The 15,983-nt window shown below is 44.5% G+C and overlaps 2 protein-coding genes across 2 annotated transcripts in view; one reads left to right on the forward strand and one right to left on the reverse strand.

Moving 5' to 3' along the window:
• The window catches only part of fat3a (FAT atypical cadherin 3a), a 345,169-nt gene that overhangs the window by 194,553 nt on the left and 134,633 nt on the right, over positions 1-15,983 (forward strand). Inside the window, exon 7 of the mRNA XM_046074254.1 lies at positions 5,252-5,391. Coding sequence (XP_045930210.1) covers positions 5,252-5,391 — 140 coding nt within the window. The remainder of the gene's footprint in view (positions 1-5,251; positions 5,392-15,983) is intronic.
• On the reverse strand, positions 479-2,114 carry LOC123986151 (putative nuclease HARBI1). The gene is made up of 3 exons (XM_046074256.1): positions 1,176-2,114; positions 838-1,044; positions 479-682 (listed from the first exon to the last, which is right to left on the reverse strand). Exons 1-2 carry the CDS (start codon positions 1,653-1,655, stop codon positions 841-843), a joined length of 684 nt encoding a protein of 227 aa, XP_045930212.1. The 5' UTR covers positions 1,656-2,114; the 3' UTR covers positions 479-682; positions 838-840.

Consider the following 15,983-nt stretch of genomic DNA (forward strand, 5'->3'; position numbering starts at 1 on the left):
ATTTGTTTTTCTGCTGTTGTTATTTACCATGATTGATTTCCTGTGCCTTAGGATTGCAAGTGTCCAGGGTCAGGAGAGGGTGTAGGGGGGAAGCCCACTGCTGCAACTTGGCCCTGGTTTGTCCTCATGGATGAGGTGTTGGGACAGAAGCATTCCACCACCCCACCTGAGGACACACCAGGGCCAGGTACTGCAGTGGGTGACCAGGAGGAGGAGGAGGAAGAAGAGGAGGAGAGCCAGCCGAGAAAGAGAAAGAGGGACAGAGAGGATGAGCTGCTTCAGCTTCTCAAGGAAGACATGAGGTTGCAGAGAGAGGCAGAGGGGAGGAGAGCACAGGAGAGCAGAGAGAGGATGGACAGGCTGTTCTCTCTACTAGAGAGACTTGCTGAAAAATACATCCTTAAATAATAATATATATTTATTAATCAATTCAAATAAAATATTTGTTAAATAAATGATTTTATTTTCTGTGGTCTTTTTAACTATTTACAACATATTTACAACATTTATTCCACTGAGCAGGGAGACCCTGGTGATGCTGCTGGACCTGGATGGGCTGCCACAATAAAGACCCTGGTCAGCAGGACATCATCTGGGGTGGTCTCCAGAGTGTGTTGCAGGTGTGGATGCATCTCTCCACTGTCCACCATCAGTGGGTTTGCAGGGCTGGTTCAATTGACGGCTGCCATAAGATGTTTTAGTAAGAGGCAAGAATAATAGGCCGTGCACACAAAATACTAATTCACAATCTTATTTTGACAAAATAAATCTCTACAAAATATTTCAACAGGAAAAATTGTTAGGATATGAATAGGAATTTACCGATCTTTTACTTGCCTGTTAAAAATATTGGTGGTCAGGGGGCACCTCCTCCAGGGCAGACACCTCTGCAGACAGCTGGTCACGCCAGGGAGCACCACTGACTGTCTCCAAACCGTTCTCCCACTCATCCTCTGCCACATCCTCCTCAGGCTCATCTTCTGGGGCCACAATGTCACCAGCCCCAAGGCAGATGTTGTGGAGGATGGAACATGCTGTTATGACCTGAAATGGTTAAATAATATATTATATTCAGTCTGAAAAAATGTATGCTTTTTGATGAATCAGTCTGTTAATTTACTCAATAGCATAATTTAAAAAAAAAAACTCATGTGAGGTACAAAGGTGTGGTGCACCTCCAGCGCTTGCAGGAAGATGGCCCGGAACCTGGTCTTCATCATCCCAAAAGCACGCTCTATAATGGAGCGTGCCCTGGAGTGATGGCTGTTGAAGCGCTGGGCTCCCACACCTTGTATTGACGTCTTGTAGGGAGTGATGAGTGGGTGTTGGAGGCACGGGTACCCTCCGTCTGCAAGGATGAAATGCCCTGGAAGAGGGTAGCGTGAACTCCTGTACAGTGGGCTGTAGCGGAGCACTCTGGAGTCGTGGACCGACCCAGGCCAGCCCACGTAGGTGTCAATGAAGCGGCCCTGATGGTCACAGACAGCCTGGAGGATGATGGATGGAAACAGTTTCCTGTTCCTGTAGCCACTGACCATCGGGGCCGCTCGGTGGCTTGATGCGGACATGGCAGCCGTCGATTGCTCCAGCTGCTTTAAAAAAGGCTCTGTGTCTTGCCAGCCCTGCAAACCTACGGGATATCGGTTGTAACTCATCCTGGGTCTTCGGTAGGTGGATGACCTTGTGGCGAATGGCCACCACCTCCTCAGTGACTCTGTGGACGAGGCATTACAACACTCTGGAGACCACCCTGTATGATGCCCCACTTGCCAGCAAGCAGAGAAACCCCATTGGTGTGTTGTTTTTTTTATAAGCTAACCTAGAACATGTATAGTACCACTGGCACTTCTGGGTAGCCTAACTCTTCTTGAAAAAAACTATATGATTGCTAAAGTACATAATGACTTTGCCATAAGCTTGTAAATATAGGACGTGTTCATCGTTCATTGTGACTTGTTTATCACGGTCACAGAGACTACTTCATTGTAATTGGCAGGAAAAACAAGATTGGAAGAGGGTACAAAATATTGTAATTTAAATAACTCATCCGCTGATGGATGTTAAATATTTTGGGCACGGTTAGCACAGTTGGTAGAGTGCGCGCCCCATGTACAAGGCTGAGTCCTTTCTGCAGCGGCCTGGGTTTGAATCTAGTCTGTGGCCCTTTGCTGTGTGTCGCCCTCTTTACTTTCTATCCACTGTCCTATCTAATAAAGGCAATCAATTTTTTACATCTCTCTTTATGGATGACATTATAGCAGCACAGATTACTTTATAATCCCACAACATTATATTTTCTCTTTCTCTCTGCTCCATGTTCTCAGCTATCCAGTTGAGCCAATGACTATTAACGTGGCTGCAGACAGTCATTTTATAACAGAGCAGAGGGTTTTTTGCCTCCCCCATTTTGCAGAGTAATGAATTTTCTCTCTCTGTAGTGAGGAATCTTTTTCTGGCCTTAGTAGGATTCTTGCCAAACTCTTTTCTTCCTTATGTCTTGCATGACGATGATTAGGATGGATGGCAGACCTGGCTGTTTCAAGGTGCCTGTGATCACAGTATGGTTAAGCATCTTTATCTGTCATCATTTGGTCATTAATATTTTGTGGTATACATAGCAAACAGCACAGCCCACTTTACAGTACATTCTGCAAAGCAACTCCAACTTAAAAACCCTTAATTATTTGCCACATCTATTCTTCTGTACAATATATGTCTGTTTGAATATTATTGTGCTCACAAGGGCTGTCCTCAATCCAGGTCAACTCAAATATTGTCACATCTACGTACATTAACGGGGCAAAGCAGAAGGCTAAAAATCATTTCTTCCTGTGAACGCCAGGTCTGTCGACCATCTGATAAAAAAGTCAGGTTATCTGCCTGTGATTGAATGTCATCTCTTAGGTTTCATTAAACTGCTAAATATGAAGATACCCATCAGAAATGCCGTTGTTTATAGAATTACATATAGATGACTAAATAAATTCTACATTCTATATGATACATTCTCTCCAGAACATCATGCAGCACAGTAAAGGAGAATGGAGATTAACTGCAACTTGTTGATATTACTATGCACTTCATGTATCATGTAAGAATGAATATTTTCTAACTGTGGTTGACAGTAGTGCACCACATTTTATCACTATTATCTAAACATTCTACATACCAGTGTTTTAAAATCTACTATTCACTAGGCATGGTTATGTAATCCGTAAAAGTAAACTTAAAAAGTGCTGATAGGTCTGGTAGGCTATTCACTGGCACAGACCGTGCGTTTTTCTTGCACACAGCTGGCACTACTCAGAGAAGTAGTCTTACTGACCTAGTTTGGCAGTGGATCTCTTGGTCTGTCTTGCTTGCCAGCCACTTCCAGTGCTGTGAGTGTGAAATACAGATGTTTATAAATATGTGTTCAAATGCACATGCACCAAATAAAACTCAGCTTTCAAGCAGCAAACTGTGTGGGAACCATTTTTAGGATCATTTTAAAATAAGACAATGATTATCTAGTGTCTTCATCAAGATTATAACTCTGGGCTAATGCAAAATAGAAATGGACTGACATTGATTTATGATCAGTTCAAGTTTGTTTATTGTCATTCATCCGCATACCGAGTAGACTATACAAATGAACAAAATGCTGTTTCTCATGGTCCAATATGCTAAAAACAAAGTCACAATAGCGTAATTCAACTTATAAGACAAGACACTGTATTAATACAAAAATCAGAGATGCTGGCCAGCCAAAAGGAAGAATGGCATTTGTTTACTGCTGCAGCCATACATTAATTAAATTAATCCAAAGTTACTGTGAATCTTTTTTGATTTTTAATGCAGCTGTAAAGGAAACCTGGAAAACTTAACTTGCCAGGTAGAAGCACTTCTCCAGTATTTGATGAACTTTTCACCATCAGTCAGACCTGCAGAAATAAGACGGTAATATAACCTATAGTAAGAAACACACACTGACGAGACAGCTGATCTGTATACTGTCAGGGGAGTGAGAATGACGGGGCTGGAGCATTATAAAGTGCGCTGTGTAACCCCTATCTGAAGTATGTAGGCTACACCTTATATGCTAAGCCTTTAATTAATAGCAGCATCAGAAGTACTTAACAGTAGCAGGGGTAAGCCTAATACTTAAATAATAGCAGCATCTGAAATATAAGCCAGTAGCGGGAGTAGCCTAATAACAGTAAGCTATGTCAACAGTGTGGAAGTAAAACTCAAAGCTTTTTTTAGGGTAAATGTTGAAAGCTGAATTTATAGTTATTAGAATATACAAGGGATTCAAAAGGACTCTGATTAAACAAGTGGATTTAATACTTGAGATCTAATAAAATGTTATTGAACCCCAAACCTTACTGTAAATGCTCATCTCATTCATCACAGTATTACAACATCAAAACAATGCCACTCACCCTGAGACGGAAGTTCTTCTGACGAGTGGGGGCAGGCTTGTGTAGGTCTAAATGTGGGGGGCTCTAAGGGGGAAAACATAACTGAACTGGAAGGAAACTGGGGTGCGAGCTTCCTTAAAATGGGCTTGACAAAATGTTGCTGGGAAAACACACATAAACCGTACACATAAACACACACAGTCTTGGCTTAAGCCATGGCTGAGTGGTGGCGGGCCAAGGTCTTTGCACATGCTGTGCTGAGGAATCCCTTCTAGTCTGCTCCACACACAGACACACACCAACCTAGAAGGCAGCCTGTCTTATTCTATAACATTGTTAAGAACATTGTATAACAACTGGTGTGTCTCCCCACATTGCTTTTCTTATTAATATGTGGGTAGCTTATTAAATTTCTGTTTTAAATCCATTTACTATGTGTACAGTGTAGTGTAGTAAAAGGAACACACACACACAGTGTTTGTGTTGGTGCTGCTTGCATGGACAGTGCTTGTGCTTCGTTGTGTTGATGTGATCTTGTGCTTTTAACTGTTGGTTTGCAGGAATGTGTGTCTACACCATCACACACTCCAAGGTAAATCAATGAAAAGTATGTGTGCATCAGTGGTCTCCAGTCAATCCCTGTCTGAGTAAGCACATCACCGCTGTATGTGGCATGTTTAGATAAATGTCAGGACATTTCAGCACATGACCGAAAACCACTGGAGCATGAAAAAAATTGTCTGGTTTCTGTGTGTGTGTGTATATTCACATATTAATCATAACTGGTGTGTTTTCAGAGTACATGTATGATTGACACGTGTATGTGTGCACCTCCTCTTGTGGAACAGGTGGGAACAGCGATGGTGTGTTTGACGTAGAGAAAGCTGTGGGCACCATCATCATCGCCAAGCCTCTGGATGCTGAACAGCGCTCCTTCTACAACCTGACGGTGCAGGCCACGGACGGCACCAACACTGCATACTCGCAGGTACAGCACCATCTTTATTTCAGCAACCTTTAATTTTTTGGTGGTATACAGTTACACATTGTATTTTTGGAACAACTTAAAATGCTAATGCACAAAAGATAGATCTTGAAATGCTGAGGGCTCAGCCCAGCCCAGAAATCTTTGCATTTTTAACTGATAATTGCACCCCCTCTCCCAGCCCATGATAGCCCTGCCTAGCCTAGAGTCTGCTTAGAAATGTTTTTATTTATGTAAATAAAACACAAATTCAGGTGGCAGGTGACAATTCAAAATCTAAAAAAATATAACTGAAATATTTGTGATCAGGCAGAAATCTCACCACAAATCCACACACACATTAACTTCAGCACCTCCCAGGGGGACGAAGGGGACAGAGAGACAGTCTCAAACAAAGTGACCGATGGTTCATGTTATTTCTGTCTGGAAGGTAAGAGGTTTTAGGACCCAAATGCAGGACACGTGAGCTTAGCAGGTCGCTCCTAGTGGATTTATTAACATAAACTTAAAGTCACTTACAGTGTTTTGAGTCCAAGCACTCCATGTGAGGCAGAAAAAAGAAAACCAAGAAGATTCACTAACAATGTCACGGTTTTGAGGTGAAGGCAGGGTTGAGCAGGTTGGAGGACCCAAATGCAGGACGCAAGGCAAAGGAGGTACAGTTCAAGGGGTTTTAATAAACAAACAAAGGTGAGCACACTTACAAACTGAGTGGCTAATGACAGAGTCCAAAACAAAGTAATCCAAACGAGAAAACCAGAATCCAAAATAAGCAGGGAAACAGGGAGACACGATGAGTAGGCTGGCAACAAGGCAACACAAGGTAACAATAAACAATGATCCGACAAAGACAAGACAGAAACACCAGGTATATATACACAGGGACTAACGCGCAGGGCGGGAGCAACACAGGTGAAAGACATGAGGCTAACGAGGCACAGGTAGGGAGAGAGAGAGAGAGAGAGAGCAGGGGAAAACAGAGACAGACATGCAGAGGGATCACTGGGGTAACAGACATGACGAGGGTTACCGAACACTAGACGAAAGACAAGACAGACCCCCAAAACCCAACAGACCAAAATAACGCTAACTAAACACAAAAGTGCAAAACACCGCATGACAGACAGGCAGAGTGTGACACTGTAAGGCAAAAGCAAAGGTGCAAAGCAATCGTCCTGGGCATATACTGATTCAGAGTTGATTGATCTTCGCATGCGTTGGCGTCTTTAGCTACCTGTCGGAAGCTCTGTCTTAAACCTGACTCTTATCCAGTTTTAATCCACACTTTTACGTTACATTTTTTATATCCTTTTATTTAACTTAAGTTTTTAAGTTAAGTTTTATGTGGGTTAAGGATTTTAGTCATCCGACATGGATTTTAAGCTAGATGACCGTAAAAACGCTATCAACGCTACTGACCACAACGAAGCTCCGGCGGCTAACGTTATGCTAGCCGAGATAACTCTGCCCCATGAGGACTGCATACTCCTTAAGAAAGCGAACAAAAAGATTGCTGACCTTATGGAAGAAATCCGACGACTTTCAGAGGAACTCAAAGAGAAAGATTCCCTGCTGACTGGCTTTATGGACGTGGCTTCAGTACAAGCCAAACAGATTGTTTCTCTTAGCACAACCGCTAACATCCAGGACACCGTGCTATGGGACCCCTCTGCCCTTCCAAGGCTTTCCTCCTGCTCGACTCCGAAGCATCAGTCAACCTGGGTTGAAGTGGTGGTCCGTGGCTGCAAGAGAGGCTCGGACGGGGCTGCCTCTCCTCCGCACATCGGCCTCTCCAACCACTCTGCATCCCTGTCTTACAACACTCCGGTCCATCCAGTGGATGCAACTGAGTCTCCCTGACATGGATCCCTTTCGGCGGACAGTGCCTGCCGACACTGTTACATCTCCTCCACCGGCTGCATCTCCTGCACTGGCAGCAAACGGTGATCGGCTGGGCCGCCGGTTTGCCGCTGGCCCTGATCGGCGGCCGTCATCCCGGTCAAAAACCTCCGCTTCCCAACGTAGGATCCTGAAGGAGGCTGTGCTCAGACGCTCCGGAGGCCGTCTCTACCCTTTACCGGCGAATAGCCCTTCTCTCAGGTCTGTTACTGCTACTCCAACACAACACTCGGTAGCTCACACACTCCATCCTCAGTCCGCACGCAGTGTTAAATCAGATTCTGCTCCGTCCTGCTCTCGAACCCCACAACCGGCATCTCCTCATCCCCTTTTCTCCCCAACCACACTAATAATTGGTGACTCCATAACCAGAAACATCCGTTTCTTGAACGCTACCACTCACTGCTTCCCCAGTGGCACCACAGACCTAATGCCGTCCTCCATCACAAGAGTGATAGTCCATGTGGGAACAAATGACAGCTCTTCAGCAGTCTGAGCTGACAAAATCAGATTTTAACCGTCTTTTTAAATTTTTAAAGCAGTGTGGAAAGTCCGTTTTTATCTCTGGTCCCATTCCCACAGTTCTTCAGTAGACTCCTTGGCCTCCACGACTGGCTTCAGTCCGCCTGCAGGGCTCACGGTGTGTGTTATGTCGATAACTTTAATATTTTCTGGCAAAGAATGTCTTTTTTTAAGACAGACGGACTTCACCCAAACAAATGGGGCTCAGAAATGTTAGCTGCGCACATACAGCATGTGGTGCGGTCCACACATGACTTATGTGAATGACTAATCATTCATGCAGCACACCTGGACACACCACCGGTCACTAAACAGAACTCGGCCTCACTGCTACAAACAACTGTCTCCACCTGCTGGCATGTAAAGCCGTCTGCTCCCAGCGCTGTTCCAAAGACTTCTATTCCTGTCATCATCACGCATAGACCAGTAAACCGAAATGTGCACATTCCACACAGAAATCATAGTAATCTCTTAAGGATTAGGACAACTGCACCAACTCCAGCACCCAGAACAAACTCATTTAAAATGTCTCTCTTCAATGTGAGATCACTTTCAAGTAAGACTTTTATCTTAAATGATTTTATCTTGTCTGCAAATCTAGATTTTATGTTTTTAACTGAATCATGGTTGCAAATGAATGACTATAGCCAGCTAGCTGAACTATGTCCGCCTCAATATGATTATTTTAGTCAACCGAGGGTCAGTGGTCGTGGTGGTGGGCTAGTGAGCGTGTATAGGAACAATTTTAAATGTCATCAAGTACGCTGTGATGAATTTAACTCCTTTGAAGTCACTCTTAAAGTTGGAGGGCTGCAACCTATCATATTTGTCATAATTTATCGCCCCCCAAAACCACCTGGAGGATTTTTATCAGAACTTCATGAATTTTTATCTACTCTGGTTTTAAATTATGACAGAATTGTTCTTTGTGGCGATTTTAATATTCATGTTGATGACCCCACTAATGTTAATGCAACTGACTTTTTAAATATGGCCACTTCTTTTAACTTCATACAACATGTCAAAGGGCAAACACATAACCGTGGTCATACACTGGACTTGGTTTTTACGCTGGGTGTCAGCATTTCCTCTGTGGAATTAGTGGACATGACCATATCTGACCACAGATGTATTGTTTTTAGCTGTGAGTCACCTGTTACTCATGCCGCCTCACCAAGCCCCGTGTGTTCTTGCATCTTTAATGAACAAAGTGTTCATTAAAGAGCGGGTTGGCTGTTAATCAGGTCGGCGGTTCAATCCCGGCTCCCCTAGGCTGCATGTCGAACTGTCCTTGGGATACTGAACCCCGAATTGCCCCTGTGAATGTTAGTTTCTGTTTGACCACTTAGGCTCAGTGAATGAATGTGAGTGAATGGTGAATGCAGATGTAGTGTAAAAGCGCTTTAAGTGGTCGAAAAGACTACAAAGGCGCTATACAAGTATGGAGCATTTACATTTACATAAATGACAGCATTCGCAGCCTAAAAAGGGAATGCAGGAAAGCAGAGAGCAGATGGAAAAAATCCAGTCTCCAAGTCCATTACCTCAGTCTGAAGGATTTATTAATTAACTACAATAACATGGTTAAGGATGCGAGAACACTATTTTTCTGAACTCATTACTACACATAAACACAATCCCAGGTTTCTGTTTAAGACTGTGGATCAGCTGGTAAACCCAACCCCTCCTTGTGCCTCAGCTGAAAGTAATGATGACTGTGAATTGTTTTTATCTTATTTTACCAATAAGGTGGTGTCAATCAGAGCCTCTATTACCCCCGCTGCCTCTTACTCAGAGGTCTCTCACCAGCAACAAGTGTCACGGTGGGTGTAGGGTAGAGCTGGTTGGTGGACCCAAATGCAGGACACGTAGGCTGACAGTTACAGTTCAGTGATATTTTAATATAAACAAAAGGCGAGCACACTTACAAGAGCGGCAGGAAGGAGTTCAGGAAATCCAAAATAACACAGTCCAAACCGTGAAACAGTCCAGAAACAGGTGAAAATCCAAAATCCAAACAACTGACGGGGAACAAGTAAGACTAGCACGACGAGACAGGGCAGACAACACTACAACAAACTGTAACACACTGAAAAACACTGCAATGACAGGACAAGGACTAAACAGAAACACCAGATATATATATACACACACACACGGACTAAAGAGCAGGGCGGGAGCAACACAGGTGACAGACATGAGACTAACGAGACACAGGCAGGCAGAGAGAGAGCAGGGGAAAACAGAGAGAGGCAGGCAGGCAGAGACAGCAAAGGGGAACAAAGAAGCAGGCAGACAGAGTGATTAACTGGGGGACAGACAGAACACTTGACAGGCAGCCATGGGGCAAAATAATAACCAAGACAGACAGAACACATGTAACAAAATACCAGACAAGAATCTAACTTCAGACAATAACAGAACCCATGTAAACAGACAAACACTGACCAACTATAACACAGGGATCATAACAGACAGAACCTAAATGAGAACACAAAACAAGAACACAGAATACAGAGCAGACTAAACTAAACTAATGCAGACAAGGAACTATAAGTAAATACTAAAACATAACTAAGGCACAGGACTGAAAACAAAGACATGGAACCAAAACAGACTAAATAACAGATACTGAACCGACAAAAAAATAAACTCAGAGAAACTCAGGGCAGGATCGTGACAACAAGAGAGTTTTAACCAGTTTTATCATATCGACTTCTCTGAGCTTTTAAAAACTGTATCACATATGAGAGTGTCCTCCAGCCCACATGATGTAATACCTACAAATTTATTACTGAAAGTAATGGATTCTGTTGGGCCCCATTTGATCTCTGTTTTTAACAGCTCCCTATCTACTGGTTATGTCCCTGATTATTTTAAAACGGCTTGCGTGAACCCACTTTTAAAGAAACCTGGTTTAGATCCCTCCCTCCCACAAAATTTTAGACCAATTTCAAAACTGCCTTTTATTGCAAAGATTTTAGAAAGAATTATGTCCAAACAGCTGCTCACTGTACTGGAAAATAACAAATTATTTGAAAAGTTTCAATCTGGTTTCAGGAAGTACCACAGCACTGAGACTGCCCTGCTTAATGTCACCAATGACCTTTTAATGTCTGCTGATGAAGGCATGTGCTCAGTCCTGGTACTCCTGGACCTTAGCGCTGCTTTTGACACCATTGATCACAACACCATGTTAGACAGACTGAGGCACTGGGTGGGGATCTCTGGTACTGCCCTAGAATGGTTTTCATCCTACCTGTCAAATAGGAAGTTTTGCGTGTCTGTAATCATATCATGTCATGTCTCTTCGTTCTGTCCAGTTAAATATGGTGTGCCTCAGGGGTCAGTTTTAGGACCCATTTTGTTTTACTTGTCTCTGCTTCCCCTTGGACATATTATCCATAAACATGGTATTTCTTTTCATATTTATGCTGATGACACAAATGTACTTGCCAGTGAGATCCACAAACCCTGGAATGCTGAGCTCACTTAACAACTGCCTTTGTGACGTTAAAAAATGTTATGTCAAATAATTTCCCCCAGCTGAACTCAGAAAAACAGAAATCCTGGTCATTGGGTCCCAGCAGATGGCAAAACAAATACTGCCATCTGGTGGTTCCCTAGTAAATCACATTAAGCCTGTTGCAAAGAACCTTGGTGTTTGGTTTGATAGTAATTTAAATTTTGAGCAGCACACCACAAAGCTTGTTCAATCACGTTTTTATCAACTTAGAAATATAGCAAAAATTCGAACTATGTTAACTTTTAAGGATACCGAGACCGTTTTATACGCCTTCATCTCATCACGCCTGGATTACTGCCTTTTCACTTGTTTAACCCAAAAATCTACTGATCGACTCCAGACTGTCCAGAACTCAGCTGCCAAGCTTTTAACCAGAACAAAGAAATATGACCACATTACCCCTATTTTAGCTTCATTACACTGGCTCCCAGTATGTTTTAGAATAGACTTTAAAATTTCATTGATCATTTTTAAAGCTCTTCATGGCCTCTCGCCTTGTAATATTTCTGACCTTTTAGTCCCATACACACCAGCACATACCTTGAGATCCTCGGGCAGAGGTCTGTAGTCTGTTCCAATGTCTCGACTGAAAACTAAAGGGGTTTTCAAAGTCTCGACTGAAAACTAAAGGGGACAAAGCGTTTGCTATCAGACCCCCGAGACTCTGGAACCTTCGACACCATCAACCATAACCTCGGCATAATCGGCACTTCCCTCTCAACTCCTGGCTTTGTAAAATGCTCCGTATTTGTATAGCCTTTCTAGACCACTGAAAGTGCTTTTAAACTACATCTGCATTCACCATTCACACACTAAGTGCTCAAACATCTCCATAAACAACTGTAAATCCTCCATCACCCCAGTCTCCCAAACACACATTCATACACTGGCGGAACAGCCACCAGGGGCACTTCGGGGTTCAGTATCTTGCCCAAGGACACTTCGACATGCAGCCTAGGGGAACCAGGGATCGAACCACCAACCTTCCGATTAACGGCCAACCCGCTCTACCTCCTGAGCCACAGCCCTATCTGACAGACACCAATACATCTCCATAAACAACTGCAAATCCTCCATCACCCCAGTCTCCCATGTTGTCCCTCAGGGCTCAGTGCTTGGTCCCCTCCTTCCACTTGAACAGATTCTCCTCCATCATGGCCTCCATTTTCTTTTCTTTTCTTTTTTTTTTTTTTAAACCTGTCCTGCCCAGCAGCCTGGTATAGAGTATGATGAGCTGGATACCATATTGTGCCAGACAGATTTTACTTTAACAAGAGAGAATTAATATACTCCTTTGTCTGTTTTATTATTTATTTAATTATGTATTGATTTGTCAACGGGCCGGACAGGGGGGCAGACATGGGGATGGGGGGGCACAAACAGACAGCAGAGACACAGACAACACCTGCAAGAGAAGGGGGATGGAAGGTGGGGACAACAGGGAATAGCAGAGGGAAACACCAATTGACATCAACATCAAGTGACGACCCAACGTGCGCACTGCGCAATGCCCAATGCCCGGCAGCCCCCCTCGAATCCCGCATGCGAGGTCGGGTAAACGAGAGAGAGCGTGCGGCAGAACACGACAGCGAAAGCCAGCAGAGAGAAACACCAACAGCAAGTCCCAGCCCGGCAGCAAACGCACCCCACCCGCCAATAAAAGTACCGGAAAAACTAAGGCTAAATCAACTAGCTCAGCTGCATGCCACCACCAACCCACCCACCAGTCAAGGGCCGAAAACTCCAGGCACAAGCACAGAATAAACCGGAGCACAGCCCTGCCCCGCACCCGCACTGCACATCCTGAAAACTAACTTTATACCTCAGTATCCAGAGGAGTCCAACAATGAAGCAAACCAGAGACGCAAACTGGTCCCTCCAAGCCAACGAGAAAATGCCTCCCCCGGACTCCAATGCACAAACTAAACACCCAGCAGCCATCCAGAGACCCTGCACAGGGAAGAGAAAAAAACAAAACAAAAAAAACACAATGCATCAAGATGCATCGACAATCACCCTACAATCCCACCGCAGCCCTCCAAACCGCAACCGGATCAACCCGCGCAGCGCCCAGAGACCCCCGGCAAAGGACCCCCGGCGGCATGTCCCGGGGGAAGCTGTGCCAGAGGAAGAACAGCAGAAAGCCGTGCCGGGAAGCTCCCCGCCGCCAGGGAGCGATAACGCAGGAGAACCAGGCCTACACTCCCCCAGCCCAGCCAGAGGCATCCCTCCCCAGAATGCAGGCAGAGCCAGCAGCCCCCGAGCCCCGTAAACCCGAGGCCGGTCTCGTCCCCGGACGGGGGCCCAGCCCCCCCAGTCAACCACCCCCGAGGAAGAGCACCAAAACCCACCCTGACAACACCGGCCATGTGCCCCAGAGATTCCCGAATGTCCCCACTGTGAGAGAGCCGGCAGGGGGAAGCAGTATGAGCCCCACCCCTGCCAAAGAGGGCCCAGGCAAGGAGAGGAGACAATGGGCCCCCAGGCCCAGGAACACACCACCCGCCCAGAAATGAGCAAAAGCCAGAAGCCCGAGTCTCCAGACCCCTAGGTCCAGAGTGGGCACCCAGGCCAAGGGAGCCACGCCCCCCCCCCCCGACCGCAGGTCAGGCAAGGCGGACACCAACCCCATGGCACCCCCCGACGCCCCGGGGCAGGACACGAGGCCAATGAGAATCCCCCCACTCCTTCAACCCCTCTGCCTGTCTCTGTAAATGTATTGTTTTGTGTTGGATGCATGTCATGGATTGTGAAGTGTTGTATGGTGGAGTAAAGATAAGGTGTGTGGTAACTAAGGTGCAGTTAAAATTGTAAGGTAGTTGTGCTGCAGTAAGTCAGCTGCATCAGGCTCATTCAAACTGGCTCCTCCAGGTTTCCTTCAATACATTTTCAAATATGAAATACTATTTATAAAATGACTGGGATGAATATGTGATGCTTATGATTTACTGAGATGTGCATCCATATTGTCCAGTCTGTCCAGCTAATCAGCATTTTAATAGTCAATGTGAATCCACTGCTTCCCAGCCTGCATTAATTGAGAGTTGTAATTAAACCTTGACTGAGACAGATAATGTAAAAACTTGTTTTTAAATGATGTATGAGGAGTGCCATCACATTCAGCCTGGACTGGTCCCACAGATGTTTCTTGCTGGAATGCGTAAGTTTAATTTTGTGCACGCGCATACAAATACGTTTCCATGTCAACACGTTATCTTTTCCGAGCTATAGTTTATTAACACCGCGTTTATCAATTGTAATAAATATTTCTATTTCACTCTTAACACAGTCTAATTTGTACTTCGTTACTTTCCACCACTGGTTGTAGTAACAGTAGCATCAGCCTGAAGTTTCACTGAGTGTCTTAGTGTGCAGACCTCACTGTGTAGACGCTCCATCTTGCAGAGCAGGTTTTGTTGAGGTCCTTGACTTGGCTGTGACTGACTCTCCCCAAGCACCCTGATGGGAGGCCGTTGTGCTATACAGCTACTATTGTACAGTATGTAGCTATTATAGTAAAAAGTACGGTATGGTATGTAGTAGTAGTAGTAATTGTCCTTTTATTCCAAAAGCTGTAAAAAAAAAGCAAAGTATATAATAAAGCTGTGGATGAGATGGGTGAAAGAGTAGCTACCTGTATAGGACGCAGCAGATGTTTCACAAGGGCCCAGAAGCAGCCAGAGTGTGAAGAGAATAGCTGAAGCTGGAGGCAGGAAGTGAGTGAAAGCACATGGTTAGTATGGCAAGCCATTTTAACATTTATTCTTTACAACTTACTAGTCATTATTTAAAAGCTACTAGTACTTATTTATTAGTTACTATTAACTATTCCCATTTTACTAGTAACAATTGATTAGATACTAGTACTTAATTTTTAACTCAATTCAATTCAATTTTATTTATATAGCGCCAAATCACAACAACAGTTATCTCACAGTGCTTTTCATAAAAGAGCAGATCTAGACCGTACTCTGTGATGATATTTACAGAAACCCAACAGTTCCCACCAAGAGCAAGCACTAGGCGACAGAGGCAAGGAAAAACTTCCTTTTAAGAGGCAGAAATCTCGAGCAGAACCATGGCTCAGGGTGGGCGGCCATCTGCCTCGACCAGTTGGGGGTGAAGGAGAGAGAGAGAGACAGAGAGAGAGAGGGAGGGAGGGAGGGGAGAGAGTCAGCCTACACAATATCCACACAGAGCTACAGACAGTAAAGGTGATATTGCTATAGACTGAATGAATAATGGTACAGATATTTATAGTAGTGTTAATGATAATAATCGTAATGTTAATGATTATAATAACAATAATAACAATAGGACTAGTAACAATAGTTGTAGCAGAGGGTGTCGAGCAGGAACACGGGGGCAGCAGGTGACCCGCAACCACAGATCCAGACTCCACAGCTCCAGAGCCAGAAACACCTGCAGGAAGTGATAGGAGGAGAGAGGAGAGGGACGAGAAAGCACAAGACTACAGGAAAGGGGAGAAGTCGAGTTAGTAACATGCAATAATGGGATGAGGTTGCATACAGAGGGAGAGAAAGAGGAAGAGAGAAGAGCTCAGTTCATCATAGGAAATCCCCCGGCAGTCTAGGCCTATAGCAGCATAACTAAGGTATGGTTCAGGACTCACCTGAGCCAGCCCTAA

The sequence above is a fragment of the Micropterus dolomieu genome, linkage group LG17 (assembly GCF_021292245.1).
Source record: "Micropterus dolomieu isolate WLL.071019.BEF.003 ecotype Adirondacks linkage group LG17, ASM2129224v1, whole genome shotgun sequence".
Taxonomy (NCBI): Eukaryota; Metazoa; Chordata; class Actinopteri; order Centrarchiformes; family Centrarchidae; genus Micropterus; species Micropterus dolomieu.